A 20,109-nucleotide genomic window follows, 5' to 3' on the forward strand; every position below is an offset into this window, starting at 1 on the left:
GCTTTGTCATATACCTGCCTGCCCACCTGCTCCCCCACCCCCATACACACATACACCCCCCAGCACCAAAGTTCTGTTTCTTGTGGTGTTCCCTTAATTTGGGGGCAGTGCTGACTAAAGGAAGAGTAGGCCAGCGGAACTGTTCTGCCTCATGTTCTGGGGTGGGGACAGTCAGTGGCTATTCAAAGAATCCTACATCCCCCTGCCCACAGACCACAGAAGGGACTGTGTATAGAGAGAATGGCACTGCTTTCCCATGGCTTTGTCCTCAAAAGCACAGGAAATTACATTTTACTGCAGCTTTATAGATAGACTGATGATACAGGTTCCCTAACATTGCTGTCTTCTCATTCTGTCTGTGCTTCCTCCTAACCCCTCGTTTTTCAGGGGGTTGGGAGGCTGTGTTAAAAATGATTTCTAAAGAAGAAATGGAAAGTTAAAGATCAGTTTCAGGGTCTTGGTTCTCCTCTCCACACAGGGATTTGAAGCTCTTTGGAGTAAAATCTCATAGAGCACATTCTGCCTTTTGAGAGAATCACATAGACTCTGAGGCCTGTATAAGAAGAGATTTGAATTTGGAATTTCACATATATTTTTCAACACTGTTTTTCACTTTGAGATTAAGGTGAAACAGCCACATTGTCTTTCCAAGACGTTTAATTCCCTTCATCCTTTTTGTAATCTGCAGGAGGTCTTCTCCATTTTGCCACACCTGTGGATCCTCTATTTCTGCTTCTCCACTACCTCATAAAGGCTGATAAGGAGGTGAGTTTCCAGCTCAGGGCATCCACAGTGAGGAAACAGAATCAACTATTTTTGTTTGATCTCCTCTCTCTCCTTTTAATGATCCAAAGGTGGATTCTACCTTCAGATCTATTATAGTGACTGGAGAAAACATGAATCATATGGGCCAGTGCAGGACAGAGCACTACTGCACAGGCCAGAGAAGCAGCACCTTACTCTTGATCCAGTCTGACCCTGGCTTGCTTGTGACCTCTGACTTGCCTGACTCACTGTGCTATGCACCTTACTGCTTGACAAAGCCTGACAGCTAACACTCCTTTATCATTAAGTATTCCTTACACTTGAAATACAAAACAGGTATTTAAAAATTGACCACATGTCTTAAAGAGTCTCTTCTTTAGTGAGAGACTGTGGAATAGGTAAACTGGAGCGGGTCCAATAGAAGCTCATTAATGGTGATGTGCTAGTTGAGACTTAAGGAATCCCAGATGGATAAAATTTACCTTTGGAATAGAAATAAAGACACAGCTTACTAATAGTAATAATTTTAGCCAGAAGTTCTGTAATATTTTGGTCTCAGGATACATTTACAATTAAAATTATTAAGGGTTCCAAAGAGCTTATGTTTCTGTGGGTTCTAGCAATACTCACTCTTAGAAATTAAAACTGAGAGATTTAAAAATTATTTATTTAAAAGTTAAAAATAATAAGGCCATTACATGTTAACATAAATAACACATTTTTATTGAAACAAACAACCAAATTTAATGAGGCGTGTGGCATTGTTTTACATTTTTGCAAATCTCTTTAGTGTTTGGCTTAACTAGAAGACAACTGGATTCTTATATCTGATTCTGCATTCAGTCTGTTTCCGTATGTTATTTTGGTAGGATTATATGAAAAATATGCGGCCCCATACATCTTTGTAGTTAGAAAAGGAAGAAATAATGTTACAGCCTTTTTAGATTATTGTGGATATTCTTCTTTAATACTGCCTAAAAAATCAACAAGTAGTTTTTTAAAGTTTAGTTGCAATGTGAAATGTGAAACTTTGTCAGTTAACTTTCTATGCTCTGTTACATTAAAATGCATTGGTCTATCTTGCACTTAAAATGGATCTTTTTACCAGTGTATGATTTTGTATCATCATGCTTTGGTCATTTGGAAAATATTGATTTGCTGAGTTATGCATATCTTCCAAATGTTGACACATCTCATTTTACACACACACACACACACACACACACACACTCCCTTTTGTTAATATTACCACTGATCTCATCAGAAAGCTCTTTAGGTATTGAGAAGCTGTCATAGTGGCAGATAGAAATTTTCTACAATTCTAATTTTTGCTTGAAAGCTCAAATTTTATTATTGGCCGCAAATATTGTCAATCTTTCCCATGAAATGACAGGCTCACTTCGTTCATATTCTGCCTAATACCGGGGTCTGAATCACCGTAATTCATAGTGGGTTTTTCAAATAAAAATGGTATCCATGAAAAAGCAGCTGGTTCTGCTTGCAACTCAGCCAGCCCCAGGAGAACATGCTCTTCCTGGTAATCAGCTTATCTTCGATTAAGCAGCCAAAGGCCTTTAGCCATACTTCACTTTCATCACAGATAATTTACAAGACTTGTGTTCAAGGGCCAAGATTTAAGTAAAATTAATTGCTTTTACTACTTGCTCAAGGATATTCTTAAGTGAAACTGGCATTTTTTAAACTGCACATAAATGGCGGTGAGGATCCAAATGATGACTAGGACAGTCTGGTGCCACCACCAGACTCGTGCTAAAGAGCCAGCAGTTTTACCCACCATTGCATTTGGATCATCAGTGCAGACGTCCACACAGTGAAAATGCAGATAGCGTCTTAGCAGTATTAGGAAAATAGCTTTGAGCTTAGGTACTTCATGACCCAGGGATCCATCAACCATAGTTGGAAAATCTTTTAATTAATAACTTTAGGTGATAAGTGTTACTCAAACTGCTTAGAAGAATCTGGTTTTTTTGGACTCTCATGTTTGCATAAAGTTTGAACACTTATAAATTTCTTACTTAATCCTTAGATCAAATTCCTGAAACCCCCATTTGGTAGGTAAATTAATTTAAGTTGCTGTAAATACTGAAAGTCATAAAGTATCAATGCATGTTTTCTCTTGATGCAGCTTAGCCTCTTTTAGCCTCCTCCTTCCCTGCCCTCCGCCCTTCACTGTGGATTAGTGAAGTTTTATCCCTTCGTTTAATCATGTGTCCCTTTATCTGGAAGCTACTGTGATGGCCAGTATAACGAGGGCGCACAAGCTGTGAGGCTGGTAAGCCTCGTGTCTTTAAGGAACAGAAATGGTCCTAATCACCACCAGGAAGGCCCTGGGGAATATTCAGGGAGGAATTTGGAAACCTCAGTGGCTCACCTATATGGTGTTTTCTAGGATAAATTAATGAGCAGAAAGACACCAACCAGCCTCAGCAAATGTGTTGATCTGCACTTAAGGCTCCCCCTCCCCTTTTTGATAGCATTTCTCCATCTCCCATTAGGACCATGACTCTGGGGGATTAACCCTGTCTTGGCACTCTGGGCACCTCCAGGGTGCTATGGCGAGCTCACGTTGACAAGTGCAGAATGAAGCAGAAATGCTGTTCAGGGTGGCCTTTGGCTTTCATTTTAAACCGTTGTACTTCCCAAACACGTCTTCCCAAGTGCCAAAAATGCCCTTTAAAGTAACATTTGAGATATTTAGGTATTTCCTTCTCTACATTTTAGACATGATCATTTCCTATTTAGTTAAAAATTATTGATACACACTTTTGAAATGTGACCTGTTCTTTTAAACTTTATTTTAACATCAGTAAAAATAACTTTTTTTCTAGGTATCCCACTGCTGCTAGCTTTATAGTCAAGGCAGGTTGCTTTTTGCATTTCCTTCAATGTATATATGGTAAATAAAAATAAGAATGAAACACTAGTTAATTACAAAATTATTTTATATCATGATTGTATGGTAGTCCATTACATATAAATATTGTTTTAGAGTAGTCAAATATTTAACATATTGAGTGATCATGGAAGACTATAGATTTAAGGTAGAAATCTAAAGACAGTAAGACTTGGGAAAAATCTGTGCATTATTCTTACTATTTGAAGGAAAAAGAACATTTAAATTGAGATAGTTCATGGCACTAGTTAACCTAAGAGAAAGTATGGCAAGCTATCACGTGTTCTTAAATGATTGAGAAGATTTTACCCTTAAAACCCAAGAAAGCTGCATTTGCAGAAATTGATCAGATGCAGTTTTTGTGTCTTCAGGAGGAGTTGTCAGTACACGAGAGGTAGAGCGAGCTAGAAGTGGGGCATGGGCAAGGCCATACATCTGGTACAGTCTGGTGTCCCCAAATCAGGGGACTAATACCTTAATTTAGACAAACTTCGCCTCTACTTGCTACTAGTACAGTTATGAAAAACTAGACCTAATTCCAAAGAATGATGTTGTGAATCCATATGGTCTGCACTTCTGGCCCACTGGCAACCAGGCCATATAAACTTCTCTGGCTGAGCCTGATTTAGCCTGTCTGCAGCTTCCCATGACTTCTCCCTCTGGCTGTCTTTTCTTTTATTCTGGTCTAAATTTGGAAGCATTGTGAGGCAGCTTTGACAGGGGTAGATTCACTTTTGTATTTTCTTTTTGTGGCGGGTGCTTCTTTCATCATCCCTAGAGTGATGATGGGGAGGCAGATGTATGTCTGGGCCTGGTCTGGGCTTGTTCCAATGTGACAGTCAGGACTCTTGCTCTGTGACCACAGCTGGTTCTTCAAATTAAATGGGTTGGACCATCCCCAGGCAGTCTCCACCATCTTTGCAAGCTTCTGTGGCTTCCAGTGCTTTTGTAGATTGATTTTGTTCCCCATTTCATTTGGGGACTGTACACCTAAGGTAGACGATGTGCTGTGTGGGACTCCAGTGCTCACAGGAGCTTCCTGAAGGGAGCTGGGGTCCGTCCTAGAGCCTGTCCCATTGTAGGGATTCCTTAGATAGAATAGGTGGCTCCTGCACTAAGTTTAAAGGCCCAGCCATGAGTTAATGTGTCTTTTTCTCTTTTTTTCTGAATGTCTTTGTTGAATGAGATGCTTGCTTTCCAACTAACTGTTTTTTCAGGGGAAGTTTCAGCCCCTTGATCAAGTTGTGGTGGATAACGTGTTTCCAAATTGCATCTTGTTGCTGAAACTTCCTGGACTTGAGAAGTTACTTCATCATGTGACAGAGGAAAAAGGTATGGTATAACTTAAAGGCTTACGGCTGGTAGAAAGGATGGACCTTGCCTAAGAACGTGGCTGCTTACAGACCCACTGAATGTAAGGCTTATTCTGTGTCCACCATAGGGAAAACTATCATTCAGATTTGCTAACACTGCCAGCACTGTTCCTCTATTGCTTTGGAGTGTTTAGTCTTTGGAACTACAACCATGGCAGTCTAGGGCCTACGTCCACAGGGCAGGAATCACAAGGTGTGGCTTCAGTCTCGCTTCTTCTTTGAACTAGTTCTGTGACATCAGGCAAGTCACTCAGCTGCCTTCTGCCTCAGATGTCTCATTGTAAAATTACGTAAAACCTGTACCTTAATAGATGGAAGCATTTATCGAGCACCTTCCAAAAAGCATATGTTGCACATTAGTGCTAAGCTCTAGATACTTATGAATAAGACATTGTCCTTTTCTTCACTTTGCGCCCAGTCTGATGGGGGTCAATGACAAGCTGAGCAGTGACCGCACAGTGTAACGGAAGTGAACTCTGAATTTACTGGGGATGCACAGGACAGGTTTCTAATCTGGCGGGGTTGGGTGGGGAATGTAGGTGGGTAGATGTTGTGTTGCTTTCCTGGGGGAAATGACCTCTTTATGGAGTCCTGAAGGATAGTCAGAGAAGCAGTGTAACAGAGGCTCAGATGTATGGAAAAGTTTGTTAGGTTCAGGAAGTTCCAAGGAGTTCAAAGTATAGGATTCTGGGGAAGGATGTAGATTGGTAAGGAATGAGGTGGGAATGCTGGGCATGGGTCCAGATGGTAAAGGGCCCTGTGTGTGTTTGGACTTTGCTTAATGGTAGTGGAGTGTCTGTGAAGTTTTAAGCATGGCAGTCTGCAGTGTGGAGAGTATATTGGAGAAGCCAGGTCCACCAAGGCTGTTGCAGTGACCCAGACAGGAGATAATGGTGGCCTTGATCTTAGGAGATAGAACAAGAAGAAAGTAGCCATTTAGAGATGGACCCAACTGCATCTGGTGGTTGGATGGTGGTCAAGGAGAAGGAGGAGTCAAGAGTGACTTCTGGGTTTGTGCCTGACCCAAAGGATGTGTAGTGATGGGATCCTGGACACAGGGAACATGGGCTGGAGGAGCAGGATAGGGTAATGAAGAGATGCGTTTTCACTATCATTCATTTAATTTTTCAGAGGGAAAAGTAAGGCAGTGTGTGTGAATGTGTTTTGACAGGTTAGAAATAGTATGAAAACTTGGCTTTGGTGTCTCAAAAAATCATCGAAGTAGTTTCAGGGTTAATATGGAAACAAAGTGTGGGAACCAGAGCATCAGGCTGATAAGTTGTGGCTGTTTGGGTCATAGATGGTTTGGCCAACTATGACAGTTCTTCTGGGACCAAGAAAGTGGTGATTCCAAGAAGTGTAAGCTTATAGTGGGAAAGAGAAGAACCTTATTGATTGCATTTTATGTTTAAGGGGTCCAGTAAATTCATACTTGGCCACACTTGGAACTGAGGGGTATATGGTGGCAGGGTTTTATCAAAGCAGTTCCATTAAAGACATTCCCTGATGCTGAGTTTGGCAGAAGACAGCAGTCTTTTTGTGGGTGACCTGAATTAGCCCATAACCACTTTTAAAAGATAAAGTAATGAAGAATAATTTAATTAAGCCATGTTAATTTTTGTCAACTTAATGCAAGCTGAAAATGCAGTTAACTCATTGTCCAGAATTCTGCTATTAGCTGTATAAGAACAATCATCTTAAAACCCAGAAATCCGGATTTAGAAACAATGTTAGTGCCTCAGCATTTGTTTCCTTACAGTCTGCAGCCGAGAGCAAGAGGCTCTCTCTGTCTCATCCCTTCCCTCTTGTACACCGAACTCCTGACCATTTATTGCATCATTATCTGAACTTCTGTCTTAGTCTCCTTTGCTTCTCAATATTGCCTAACTTTTGGAAGTTCCGCACTTCCATTTTCCAAGTAGCTATATTATTAGCCTTTATATTTGCCAGATTTCAAAAACCCTAGGCCTCAATTTTTTTCTTTATTTTTAAGTGATGGACAAAACATAAAATACTTTAGAATAAATTTCACACAGTAAAAGATGTATTCAATCTCTAGAGGTTTGGCAGTTTCTTTTTATCAAATTCTTCCCTTAATAAGCTGCAGCCTGTGAATCTCAAAATAATGGAAGTTTTAAAAACAGAACGAAAAAGATTTTTATTTTTATTTTTTTATTTTTATTTTTTTAAGACAAGGTCTTGCTCTGTTGCCCAGGATGGAATGCAGTGGCACAATCACGGCTCACTGCAGCCTCAATCTCTGGGGCTCAAGCAATCCTCCTATCTCAGCCTCCTGAGTAGCTAAGACCACAGGTACAAGCCACCACACCTGGCTAATTTTTTCATTTTTTTTGGAGAGATAAGGGGGTCTCTCTATGTTACCCAAGCTGGTCTTGAACTCCTGGGCTCAAGGGAACCTCCCGCCTCAGCCTCCTAAAGTGCCGAGATTATAGGTGTGAGTCACCATGCCCATTCTCAAAAAGATTTTTAAATGGGGGGAAAAATACGTAAGATTCTCAAATGCCTCATTCTCAAAAAGACCTTTTCATCAAAATACATACAAGCATTTTCTCATTACTTGCTTTAGCCCTTGACCCAAAACATAAATATGTGAAATATGTTTCTTTATGGAAGATCTGTGTACAGGGATGGTATACTGAGATAGAAATCTTTTTCCATGAAGATCTACAGGGATCAGCATTCGGAAGTTTACCACTGCCATAGAGTCCAACGAGACAAGTGCAGTACATGCACTTCTATGATGGCAAAACTTCTGTGGTTATTGGTTTACATATATTCTGTAGTCATTGCAGTAATTTTCTTTCGTTATATATTATAACCTGCGTTCTCACAAATGAGGAAACCAAGGCTTAAAGAGTTTAAGTAACTTCACTGACACTATAGAACTTGAAGTGGTAGAACCAGGCTTTGAACCTGTGTCTGTCTGACAGCAACTCTTTCGCCTTCCTTCTTATAGCTGTGTATGTAACACTTCCAAAATACTCTATAAGCATTTGTGTGTGTGTGTGTGTGTGTGTGTGGTGTTTCATGTAAAAATAAAAACTTGACCCTTTTTTTTTTTTTTTTGAGACAGGGTCTCACTCTGTTGCCCAGGCTGGAGTGCAGTGGCGCAATCTTGGCTTACTACAACCTCTGCCTCCTGGGCTCAAGTGATCCTCCCACCTCAGCATCCCAAGTAGCTGGGACTACAGGCGGGCGCCACCACGCCCGGCTAATTTTTGTGTTTTTAGTAGAGACAGGTTTTCACTGTGTTGGCCAGGCTAGTCTCGAACTCCTGACCTCAAGTGATCCACCCACCTCGGCCTCCCAAAGTGCTGGGATTACAGGTGTGAGCCACTGCACCCAGCCAAAACTTTGACTCTTTTAAAATTTATTTTTCTTTTAATTTTTTTTTAGAGACAGAGTCTCACTCTGTCACCCAGGCTGGAATGCAGTGGCACCATCATGGCTCACTGCATCTTTGAACTCCTGGGCTCAAGTGATCCTCTCACCTCAGCCTCCAGAGTAACTGGGACTATAGGTGTGCACCACCATGCCCAACTAAGTTTTTTTATCTTTAGCAGAGACAAGGTCTTACTATGTTGCCCAGCTCGGTCTCCAACTTCTGGGCTCAAGCAATCCTCACACCTCAGCCTCCCAAAGTGCTGGAATTACAGGCGTGAGCCACCACGCCTCACTTTGATTTTTCTTTTTTAATCTCATATATTTCCTCTTAATAATTTCCCTTTGTGTGGCAAAAAGAGAGAGAGACAGGGAAGGAGACAGAAAAAACTTCCATAGCTTAAGGAAATGTCCATTCTTATCCCTCCAGGGAGCTTCTTAGAGCTTCTAGGCACTGTATGACCCCGCAGGCGTTATTCTAGTGATTGTGTTGGGTACTGGCTACTTATTTGAATGTGGATTATTGTCCATTTATAAATCGGGTTTGCTTCCATTCTCTGTAATTTATTTCTAGATTTCTAAATAAGAAAGACGACTACTAAAGAGTGGTCAGTTACTATACATGATGGGGAGTAAAGGTAAAGAAGAAAGCGATGTTTTTTAACTTCCATTCTCTCCATAGGCACTTGTGCAGATAGAGTAAAGCCTGAAATACTCAAATTCCCCAGCTAGCTGTTTTGATATTAAACTCCAGATGCTGTCTTAAACATCTATGGCATTAAAGACCTGGTAAAGGCTGCTAGGCCTGTGAGAATCTTCCCCTTTTGCCTTCTCCCTGATGAATGAACCTAGCCATGGTTGTTTGTACCTTGAATGATGATGGCAGTGACCTTAGCCCTGCATACTTTATTAGTGAAGGAAATGATGTGTCTCTGTTTGCTAGTTGTGGGGCTCAGAGCAGGTTTCTTGCCAAAGAAGTACACATTCAGTGGAGAGATGGCATGGGAAAGGCCTAATGAAGGGTCACAAACCTTATCTTGAATGTAACCCTTTGTTTCATATTGCCAGCCCAAGCTGCAGTGCAGTGTCTGAGGTGATTAACAGGAAGAGCCAGGAAAACTTACCTGATTAAAATATCCCAAGTACAATTGCCAAGTTTCTTTCCCTAGGAGGCAGGGGAAGAAAGCGATCATATATGAGATTCTCAGTTATGGAAAACATTGAGAAAGTAGAAGTGAAAATGGGCCCGAGGCAGTTCAAAATACGTCAGGGAAATTCAAGTTTGTGAGCCGATTACCCAATTGCTGAACATGTTACTTAACTGTGGACTCTCTTCTATTCCATCTTTATTTTGTAAACCCAGTCTTTCCAGATGTTTGAAATCAGTTTTATAGGCACCAGGCACATAAGGGAAAAAAGCCTTTCCAGGATATACATGTATTGTCAAACTTACTGACTCTCACAAATATTAAATTTAGGACACAAATGAATATGCTATGGTATTTTTCATAATTATGGATAGTCTGTGGCCTTCATGAATGTTTTAAACCTCCTTGTTTTTCAAAATTTGTAAATTTCAAAAATAAGCAGTAATTTATACACTGGGTCCATGTGTAGCCTTTGGGATATAGTAATCATTTTGCCATCTAAGTGTTAACTTAGAAATAAATTTATAATTTAAAAACTTCATAGAAAAAAACCTCCAGACCAAGCTATCTTCACTAATAAATTTTACTATACTTTACGGAACAAATGATAGTCAAAGAAATAACACTTGCTCAAACTCTTTCAGAAAATAGATGAGGAAGGAATGTTTCCCAACTATTTTTATGCAACTGAAATTGCCCCAGTACCAAATCAAAATTATTACCAAAAAAATAGACCATTATCCCTTATGATTATAGACTGAAAAATCCTTAAGAAAATATTGGAAAATCAAATATATAAAACCTAAGCGGGCTTTATTGCAAGAATTCACAATTGGTTGAGCATTAGAAAATCAATTAGTATAATTTACCATATTTATGCATTACAAAATTGTATGATTATCTCAAAAGACACAGAAAAGGTATTTGATAAAATTCAGTCATGATATATATTATCAGCAAATGAAGAATAAAAGGGAACTTCCAAGGGCATCTATGGCAAACTTACACAGCTAACATCATCTTCATTGTAAAAGACTGAACACAATCTTCCCCCAAGACTGGATACAGGAGAAGGATGCCTGCTCTTACCACTTCTATTCACCATGTGGTGGATGTCCTAGCATGTGCAATAAGACAAGAAAAAGGCATACAGATTGGAAAGTCAGTAGTACAACTGTCTTTATTCATAGACAATATTGTCATGTATGAAAAAATCCAAAAGAATCTACAAAAGAAGTTACTAGAATTGATAAGCAAAGTTTCAGGATACAAGTTCAATATACAAATATTAGTTGTGTTTTTATATACTGTCATTGAACAATTGGATAATGGAATAAAAACATACCATTTATACTACCATTAAAAATAACATTCTAGTGCTAAATGTAACACAATATGTGCAAGACCAATATGCTGAACATTACAAAATATTGCTGAGAGAAATTAAAGAAAAATTAAATAAATGGAGAAATAGGCCATGTTTGTGGATTGGAAGACTCAATATTTTTAAGGTATCTATTTTCCCCAAATTACACTATAATTACACTATATAATTACACTATAGATTCAGTATAATACTTAGCCAGCTCCATTTTTTTTTCTTTTTTTTTGGTAGGTATTGATAAACTGATTCTAGAATTTATATGACTATGTAAAGCAGCAGAAGCAGCAGTCTCCAACCTAATTTTGGCAGCAGGAACTGGTTTTGAGGAAGCCAATTTTTCCATGGATGGGGCAGGGAGGGGGATGGCTTTGGGGTGAAACTGTTCCACCTCAGATCATCAGGCATTCGATTCTCATAAGGAGCACACAACCTAGATCCCTCGCATGTGCAGTTGACAATAGGGTTCGCACTCCTATGAGAATCTAATGCCATCACTGATCTGACAGGAGGCAGAGCTCAGCCGGTAATGCTCACTTGCCTGACACTCATTCCTGCTGTGTGGCCCAGTTCCTCACAGGCCATGGATTGGTACCAGTCCATGGCTTGGGGACTGGGGAGCCCTGATGTAAAGGACCTATAATAGTCAAAACAATTTTGAAAAAGAAGAATTTGGAGAACTTACACAAACTGAATTAAAGACTTACTATAATCAAGAAAATGTGGGGGTCAGGCACAATGACTCATGCCTGTAATCCTAGCGGTTTGGGAGGCCGAAGCAGGAGGATTGCTTGAGGCTGAGAGTTCGAGAACAGCCTGAGCAAAGTAGCAAAACCCCATTTCTACAGAAAGTTTAAAAATTAGGCAGCTGTGGGCCAGGCACGGTGGCTCACGCCTGTAATCCCAGCACTTTGGGAGGCCAGCGCAGGTGGATCATGACGTCAGGAGATCGAAACCATCCTGGCTAACACGGTGAAACCCTGTCTCTACTAAAAAATACAAAGAAAATTAGCCAGGTGTGGGGGTGGGCACCTGTAGTCCCAGCTACTCGGGAGGCTGAAGCAGGAGAATGGCATGAACCCAGAAGGCAGAGCTTGCAGTGAGCCAAGATTGCACCACTGCCCTCCAGCCTGGGTGACAGAGCGAGACTCTGTCTCAAAAAAAAAAAAAAGAAAAAAAAATTAGCCAGCTGTGGTGGTATGCACCTGTAGTTCCAACTATCTGGGAGGCTGAGGAGGGAAGATCACTTGAGCCCAGGAGGTCGGGGTTACAGTGAACTGTGATCACACAATTGCACTCCAACTTGGGTAACAGAGTGAGACCCTGTCCCTAAATTTAAAAAATAAATAAAAATAAAATAAATTTGGTGTTGGTATAAGGATAAATGTATAGATAAATGGAATAGAATAGAGAATCTAGAAATAAACCCACACTTACATGGTCAATTGATTTTTTTTTCCAAAAGTGTGAAGATAATTCAGTGGGAAAAAGGATAGTCTTTACAACAAATGTTGATGGAAGAATTTGGTATACATATGAAAAATAACGTTGATTCTTACCTCATACAGAAAAATTAATTCAAAATGGATCACTATGATAAATTCAAAAATGAAAATTATTGAGCTTCTAGAAGAAAGCATAGGATAAAATCCTTGTTGTCTTGGGAGGCAAAGATTTCTTAGGACACAAAACCCACTAACTGTAAAAAAAATTATAAATTGTATTTTATCAAAAGTATTATCTTTTGTTTTTGAAAAATGCCATTAAGAAAAAAGGAGATTGTGAGTTGTGGGACAGTTGGAACTTACCTACCTGGCTGTCCAAGGCTTAAAATGATATAGCCACTTGACAATTTCTTACAACTCAGGAGTTCTACTACTCCCTGGTACAAAGTAAGGAACTACTGCTAGCTGCAACAAAATGGATAAATCTCACAGAAATAATGTTGAGCAAAAGAAATTGGACACAAAAAGTATATACTGTATCATTTCATTTCTATGGTGTTCCAGAATAAAGCAAGAATTGCCCTATAATGATGGATGAGTGGTGACCTGTGATCTGGGTAGCCATGGGACAATTGACTACATAAGGGTTCCAGGGAACTTTGGGGGATGATGCTTACATGACTGCATACATTTTTCCAAACTCCTCGAATTGTACATTTAAAATGGGTGTGTCCATTGTGTGAACATGAACATTGCGTGAACACCTAAATAAATTTTTAAAACAATATTTACTGATCCAGCACTAGAAGCTAAGCCTCCTGATTTCTAACACAGTATTTATTTTTACTTCCCCCTTTCCCCCAAAATAATATTGGCTCCTTTTCTCTCCATACTTCATACCTCCCATGGGATGGAGAGATGGAATGTGGGAGGCAAGGCCAGTGTGAGCACTGGCTCTGAGGTTTAGGCCTCGATATTCAGGAGAGTGGTGTAGGAGGAAGATGAACCACTGGGTTTTAGACACATGGAGACTTAGTTCAGGGCTTTGGGCTTCCTGGTTAGTTTGTTTAGTCTTGTTGATCTAGGAGGAGATCACACCAGATGAAAGGGTACAGTTGACTTTGGAGGAGGGTGAAGCAGAGCTGGGAAAAGAATCAGATAAGTCATTAGAGACTTAAAAAAATAGAAAGCAATTTTATATATATGCCATGGAGGAGAGGTTGTTAGGAGGTACTGAGGAAAGTGTAGACCTAGTGATCTTGGTAAAGTGAACATCAGACCCACAGCTTTGATGTCAGCATGGTTGGGAGTTGGGTGCTCTTGCCTACTTCCTCAGTGACTTAGGAGAGTTTACTTCATGTCACTCACAGCCAGTCTTCGAAGATGGGGACAAATCATGGTTTATTAATTGATTCTGAGATTCATTCTGATCATTCAATAAGAAAATGTATAAAATGTGCCTAGCACAGACCTGAATAAACATTAGTTTCTTATGTTTTATTAACAAATCATCTTTTTCATCACGATATCTTAGCTAATATTATGTATTTGCTAAGTGGCAGGTGTTGTGCTCTAGGATTTGTATGGATTATCACATTTCATGCTCAGAATAGCCCAGTGAGAAAAAAACCTCTCTTTACACATGGGGGAACAGGCTTTGAGCACGAGGCGGCTTCCCAAGGAGACAGCATGTGCTGGGGTATGCATGAGCCCTGGTAGCATGGCTCAGTCTGTGCTCTCTGCCCCTTCTTAGAGAATAATTCCCAGAGGTAGAGGAGAAGCCTCCTAGTGGGGCTCAGGGAGTGGGAGACAGGAAGGAAAACAGCAGCAGATGGTAGACATTCTTTGAGAAAATTTGGAGGTAGAGGCAAGAAAGAAGTGAGATGCCAGATCAGGGTAGGATTTTCAGGAGAACCTTGAGCAGTGAGCTTCTTTTGGAGTTTTTTTTTTTTTCCTCAGGCAATGAACATAACTTCTAAAAGCCATTCAATGTCATATATTTATTTAGTGATTGCTGTATGCTCTTAAAATTCCCCTGGTTTGTACATCGGTTGGGACATGGTCTCCAGGGAAATTGAGTCCAGTCTCATTGGCTTTGGCTTGCAGTAGGCTGTTTGCCCAGGTAGTCCTGGCTCCAAAACAGCAGACATTGCACCTTGGAATTCTGACACTCCTGACAATGCTTTTGCACCTGTCCCTCTTTTTTGTTACTGTAGTGACATGTCCTGAGAAGATGGCTGCAGATGTCCAGCCCCCAATCCATCCTGCCTCATCTTGCCTGCAGCATTGACAACCATAGGCTGAAACAGAGAGGAAATTCACAGGAACTAAGGCCAGGGACCTCCCAACCTCTCTCCCATACAGTTTAACAGACTGCAGAAAATGAACCCTGAATGGGCAGTTTTCATTTCCCATCACAAGGTGGGAGGGAGAAAGAACCTCATTCTATATAACTCAGAGGTGGTAAATTCACATCAGGCCCAAGGGTTACTAGTGGTCATAAAGATAAATCCTGCATGGACAGAGGAGGCTGGAGTAGAAGTGCTGCCCTTGCTAATTGCACAGACAGAAGAAATCCCATGAATGAAAAGGGTTGCAGAGGAGATCATGGTTTAATGGCATGGTATATAAGGCTGGGTGGATTGTGGGGAAGTTAAGTGTAATTTATAAGAGGTGAAACTTTTATCTCCATAAAGGGCCAGATTGAGCCTACCATAAATCTAAATCTTCTGAAACAGCTATGATTATGTTGGTAATATGTTAAAACATAGATAGATCTTTTTTTAATGCTCCCCCAATCCCCAATACCAGGCCACTACTAAGTAGTTAACAAGATTTTTTTCCTGAATGTATGTAGTGAACTTCATAGATACCTGCATTTAGTTTCAATTTTCTTTATTGGGATTTTCATTTTTATTTTGAGAAAAAAAGTGTTTCATTGAAAACATTGAGGTGAGCTTAAAATTATTCAGAACAGTTAAGACTGCTTAGTATGCTAATGTGAACACAAAATATCTGAGACAGGTCTCAGTCAATTTAGAAAGTTTATTTTACCAAGGTTAAAGATGCACCCATGACACAGCCTCAGGAAGTCCTGAGACATGTGCCCCATGGTGGTTGGGGGTACAGTTTGCTTTTATGTATTTCAGGGAGACATGAGACATCAATCAATATGTGTAAGATGTACATTGGTTTAGTCCAGTAAGGCAGCAACAACTCAAAGTGGGGGTTTCCACGTTAGACATAGATAGGAGACAAAAGGTTGCATTCTTTTGATCAGCCTTCCACTGAATACACAATTTAGTCTGGCTTGAGGGTGGGGCCATTGCTAGGGACCGGCCCTCTTCTGCCCAGAATTTCCCTGCCTCCTGTCCCTATCAACAAGATTATTTTCCTTTCACATTAGTTTGCTGAGGTTTTAAAATTACCTTTTCTACAGAGTTGTTTGTATAATTTGAAGGTTTTCTTAAATTCTTACTCATTTAGTGGTTGATGACTCCTGAGGTAGCCAAATTACTACTAACATTTAAAAAAACATTTCAGGTATGTTCTCAGGTTTGTAAATTAAGCTTTTCAAGAATTTAAACTTACAAAATATTCTTTAAATGGTTAACTTGTATATGATACAACCTTAGGAGTTTATTTTTTTTTAATTCATTGTGCTGAGTCTTTTTTTTCTTTTAAGGTAATCCAGAAATAGACAACAAGAAATATTACAAGTACAGCAAAGAGAAGACATTAAAGTGGCTGGAAAAAAAGGTATAGTTCCTCTCTAGTGCCTTGTGGTAAAAGTAAAAATTCAGTTCTCTAAGAAATTTTCAGAGAAGGCAGTAAGTCTGAATCCAGAGACCATCTTGTATATTCAGTGAAAAGAGGAAAATTGTGTAGAGATACCAAGTATGAGAAGAAGGCTTTGACTTTTTAATCCTCCCTAACTTCTGTATCTCTGAAGTTAGCTTTATGTTTTCTTGTGACCTGCATTCTCGTTTCTCCCTGATCCTACTACGGAATGAAATAATTTGTTGGTGTAGATTTGAGTCTTCCAAGTAAGAGGATACCAGGCTTGGCACTTGTTGGCCGCTGTCAGTCCTGCAGGTGTCTCCAAGGGTGATGCTAACACACAGCCAGGCAAAGGGACCCAGGGACACAGCCAGGCAAAGGTGTTCAGGTTTAGAGGAAGTATGTCCTGCTCTCAGGGTCTGGACACTGATGAGGGGTCATCTTACAGGCAAACCCTGTATCTTAGTGATTCTAAGAATCTTGACCTAATGGATGGACTGGGGCAGTGAATTTCAAATCAATTTAGTAGGTAACAACCAGTATTTCTCTTGGAATGAAACAGATTGTGATGGGATGGGACGGGACAGGACGGGACGGGATGGGACAGGACAGGACGGGACGTGACGGGACGGGACGGGACGGGATGGGATGGGATGGGTTAAAATATAGCAGAGGAAGGGCAGGTATTAAGTATGGCTCTGTGAAATATATTTATATGTGTTTAAGTATTGGGTTGCTGTATATTCTTACTATGGGTTGTGATTTAAAAAAAAAAACTTTGAAAGCCACTGGTCTAAGGATAATATGTACTTTCACATTGATTAAGAATCTCGCTAAACCAGATAGAATAATGATAAAGTTTTTGCAAGATCAGTGGATACCAGTAGTTGTAGTACTGTTTCCTAAGATTCTCTTCCATCTTTTGTGTGAAAAATCGTGTTTGTCTGCATGTTCTCTCTCATAAGTGGGAGTTGAACAGTAAGAACACATGAACACGGGAGGGGAACATCACACACCGGGGCTGTTTCGGGGGTTAGGGGCAAGGGGAGGGAGAGCATTAGGACAAATATCTAATACATGTGGGGCTTAAAACCTAGATGATGGGTTGATGGGTGCAGCAAACCACCGTGGTACATGTATACCTGTATGACAAACCTGCGTGTTCTGCACATGTATCCCAGAACTTAAAGTATAATAAATAAAAATAAATAATAATAAATAATAAATAAATTGTGTTTATTTGTCATACCATGTTACCAGGCTCATTGAAGGCCTGGGAAGCTGGAAATGAGTCCAGTAGAATAATCAGGCTCCTAATGTGCAAAGTAGTGGAAAGATTTAGAGTGCCATATTTCACTTTTCATTTGTGATATAGTAGTAGTAGTATTCCATGTAGGCGAATAATGAGAATAAATGTGGAGCAGAATCCTTGATGTTTACTTTTGCTCTTAGCCAAGGAAAATGACATGAATAGCGAAGAGGAGTTTATACTTACTGATTATATTTCCTAGGAAGCGGGAAATTTATATTATTCTATTTAGGAAGTTATTACATATAAATTTTGTGCCAGGTTCTATTCTAAGGGCTTTATTTACGTATATTACCTCATTTAATTTTCACAGTAGTCTTATGAGGTGAATGCTATTTTTTCCCCCATTTCACAGATAGAGCCACAGAAATGTTAAGTAACTAGCCGTGGTTACAGAGCCAAGCCCAGCAGCCTGACTCCAGAGTCAGCTCTCAGTTATCACAATATGTTGCCTTCTCATATTGTGTAGGCCGTGGAAGTCCATGTATTGAGATCATCCAGGTATTGCTGCCACTCAGCCTTTCTTCAAATGGGCAACCATTTCTCATCTTCTGGTGTCTGGTGAAGATACTTCTAGGTTCTTAAATACTTCTTTGCAGATCTCTTAAATGGTCTGAAGGCCACCTATGAATTCATAGATTTCTAAAGTTAAGTTGAAAATACCCTGCCTTTCCCCTCTTGGTTGCTTCATAGGTTAATCAAACTGTGGCAGCATTAAAAACCAATAATGTGAATGTCAGTTCCCGGGTACAGTCAACTGCATTTTTCTCTGGTGACCAAGTTTCCACTGACAAGGAAGGTAAGTAAAGCATTTTATCAGAAAAGATTTTTGTCTGGAGTAAGTTGCTTATGTGTAAATGCCTATCTTAGGATTTAAAAATCTTAATATCACAGAAGCCTCATATTCCTACCAATGCCTCATACACATTGTGGCAGGAGTGCATCTTATTTCAGAAGCAAAGAATATTTCTACCATAGGTTACTTCTGTCATTCATTGATACTTAAGTTATTTATTCAGCAAATATTTCTTTTACACTGATAGTAGTAACAACCCTGGCTATCATTTATTGAGGGTGTATTGTGTGCCAGGCCCTTTGCTAAGTTGCCACTATACAAACATGATCTCATCCAACCCTCCCAGTAAATTTCATAATGAGCATCTTGAGGCCCTGTGCAAAGTCTCACAACTAGTAAATGCCAAAGCTGAGCTACTTATGGAGCTTGTCTCTGAAGCCCACACTCGTAATCTTTTTGTGATACTGTTCCTGTGGCTGCATCTGTTTGCATTTTCTTCTCAAGATGCATGTTTCCTGATACAGGGATCAATATATTTTGATTTTAGATGAAAATTGATTTACTTGGCAATTTTTCTTTTAGGTTATTCTTTTATAATCTAAAAAATGTATATTATTTTCTTTTCCAAGTAGAGTCCTCTTATTTTTATATGTATAGTTGAATAAGAACAGCTATATAATGCAGTTAACAATCTCAAATGGTGAGACAGAAATTATTCTGACGTTAAACTCCAATTCATTGTTCCCTTGTTCAGGGTATACATATGGCTTTAGTCATTACATAAATAAAAACTAGGAATAGTGGCCTGTTTGTGATTGATAGTAATTCAGGCAGTCTGATTTGCAGGAATCTACCTTGCATGTATAGGTAGTTGGCTACTGCCATTCTGGGAGTGGTGGACAGCACCTTTGCCATACTGAGTTACCAGCTGTCAGTGTCTTTAATTGGCTTTAACAATAGAAGATGAGGGATTGAGATAGATGATTAATGGATAGATAGGTGGGTGGATAGATGCATCCATGGATGGATGGATGGAACCATAGATTTTGTTTTAAAAGTAGGAGAAGGGATGTTAGAGGTTATTTAGACAGATCATCTCATTTTTTAAATGGAGAGGTAGGTAACTTATCCTCAAGATCTTCTGTTCTAAGTCTAGTGCTTTTACCAGTACTCTACATATTAAGGTTCTGGGCTTGGCTATATTGCCATTTAGTGTCCTGACCATAAAGTAAGCTTTACATATTTTACATTATTTCATTGTTTAGATATTTAGGTTGGTTTGGTACCAGAAGCAGCAAATGAACTGTATGTTGACTTTCTTAAAATAGTTTTCTTTGTCTAGTCATGACTCATTGGATAATGACTATCCCAGATCCATGAGCAATTTTAAGAAGGGTCAAATGATAACTTTCAGTTCTCCATTGACAATGAAAATCTCTTACTGAAGACTTTTTGACATCAGGTGGTCCCCAGACGGCAGTCATTTTCTATGTAATACTGAGGCAAATTGTTACTTTGACTTGACAGCAGAGGAGAATGGAAAAAAGGAAGTGAATGAATATCCCAGCAGCAAACCTGGGGTCTGCTTTTGGTGCTTTATATCCCCACGTGGTTATCCCATCTTATGATTAAGTTTGATTATCTGCTTGTATTCTACATAAAATACTGAATTCGGGAACAGAGTTTTGTAACATTTTATTGTCTTCTTATGTAACTGTATTTCTAATTGCTGCCAGAGCTGCATTTTAGTACTGAGAATCCAAATGCTTTAGAATTAATGATGATAAATTCTGCTG

General features: G+C 39.6%; 1 protein-coding gene across 2 annotated transcripts in view; it reads left to right on the forward strand.

The window, feature by feature from the left end:
* The window catches only part of RNASEH2B (ribonuclease H2 subunit B), a 66,228-nt gene that overhangs the window by 22,991 nt on the left and 23,128 nt on the right, over positions 1 to 20,109 (forward strand). For both annotated transcript variants that reach the window (XM_004054529.4, XM_004054528.3), the window contains exons 4-7: positions 689 to 765; positions 4,897 to 5,011; positions 16,114 to 16,187; positions 18,211 to 18,316. In XM_004054529.4, the coding sequence (XP_004054577.1) occupies positions 689 to 765; positions 4,897 to 5,011; positions 16,114 to 16,187; positions 18,211 to 18,316 (372 nt within the window). The remainder of the gene's footprint in view (positions 1 to 688; positions 766 to 4,896; positions 5,012 to 16,113; positions 16,188 to 18,210; positions 18,317 to 20,109) is intronic.

Source organism: Gorilla gorilla, chromosome 14 (genome assembly GCF_029281585.2).
Source record: "Gorilla gorilla gorilla isolate KB3781 chromosome 14, NHGRI_mGorGor1-v2.1_pri, whole genome shotgun sequence".
NCBI classification, from domain to species: Eukaryota; Metazoa; Chordata; class Mammalia; order Primates; family Hominidae; genus Gorilla; species Gorilla gorilla.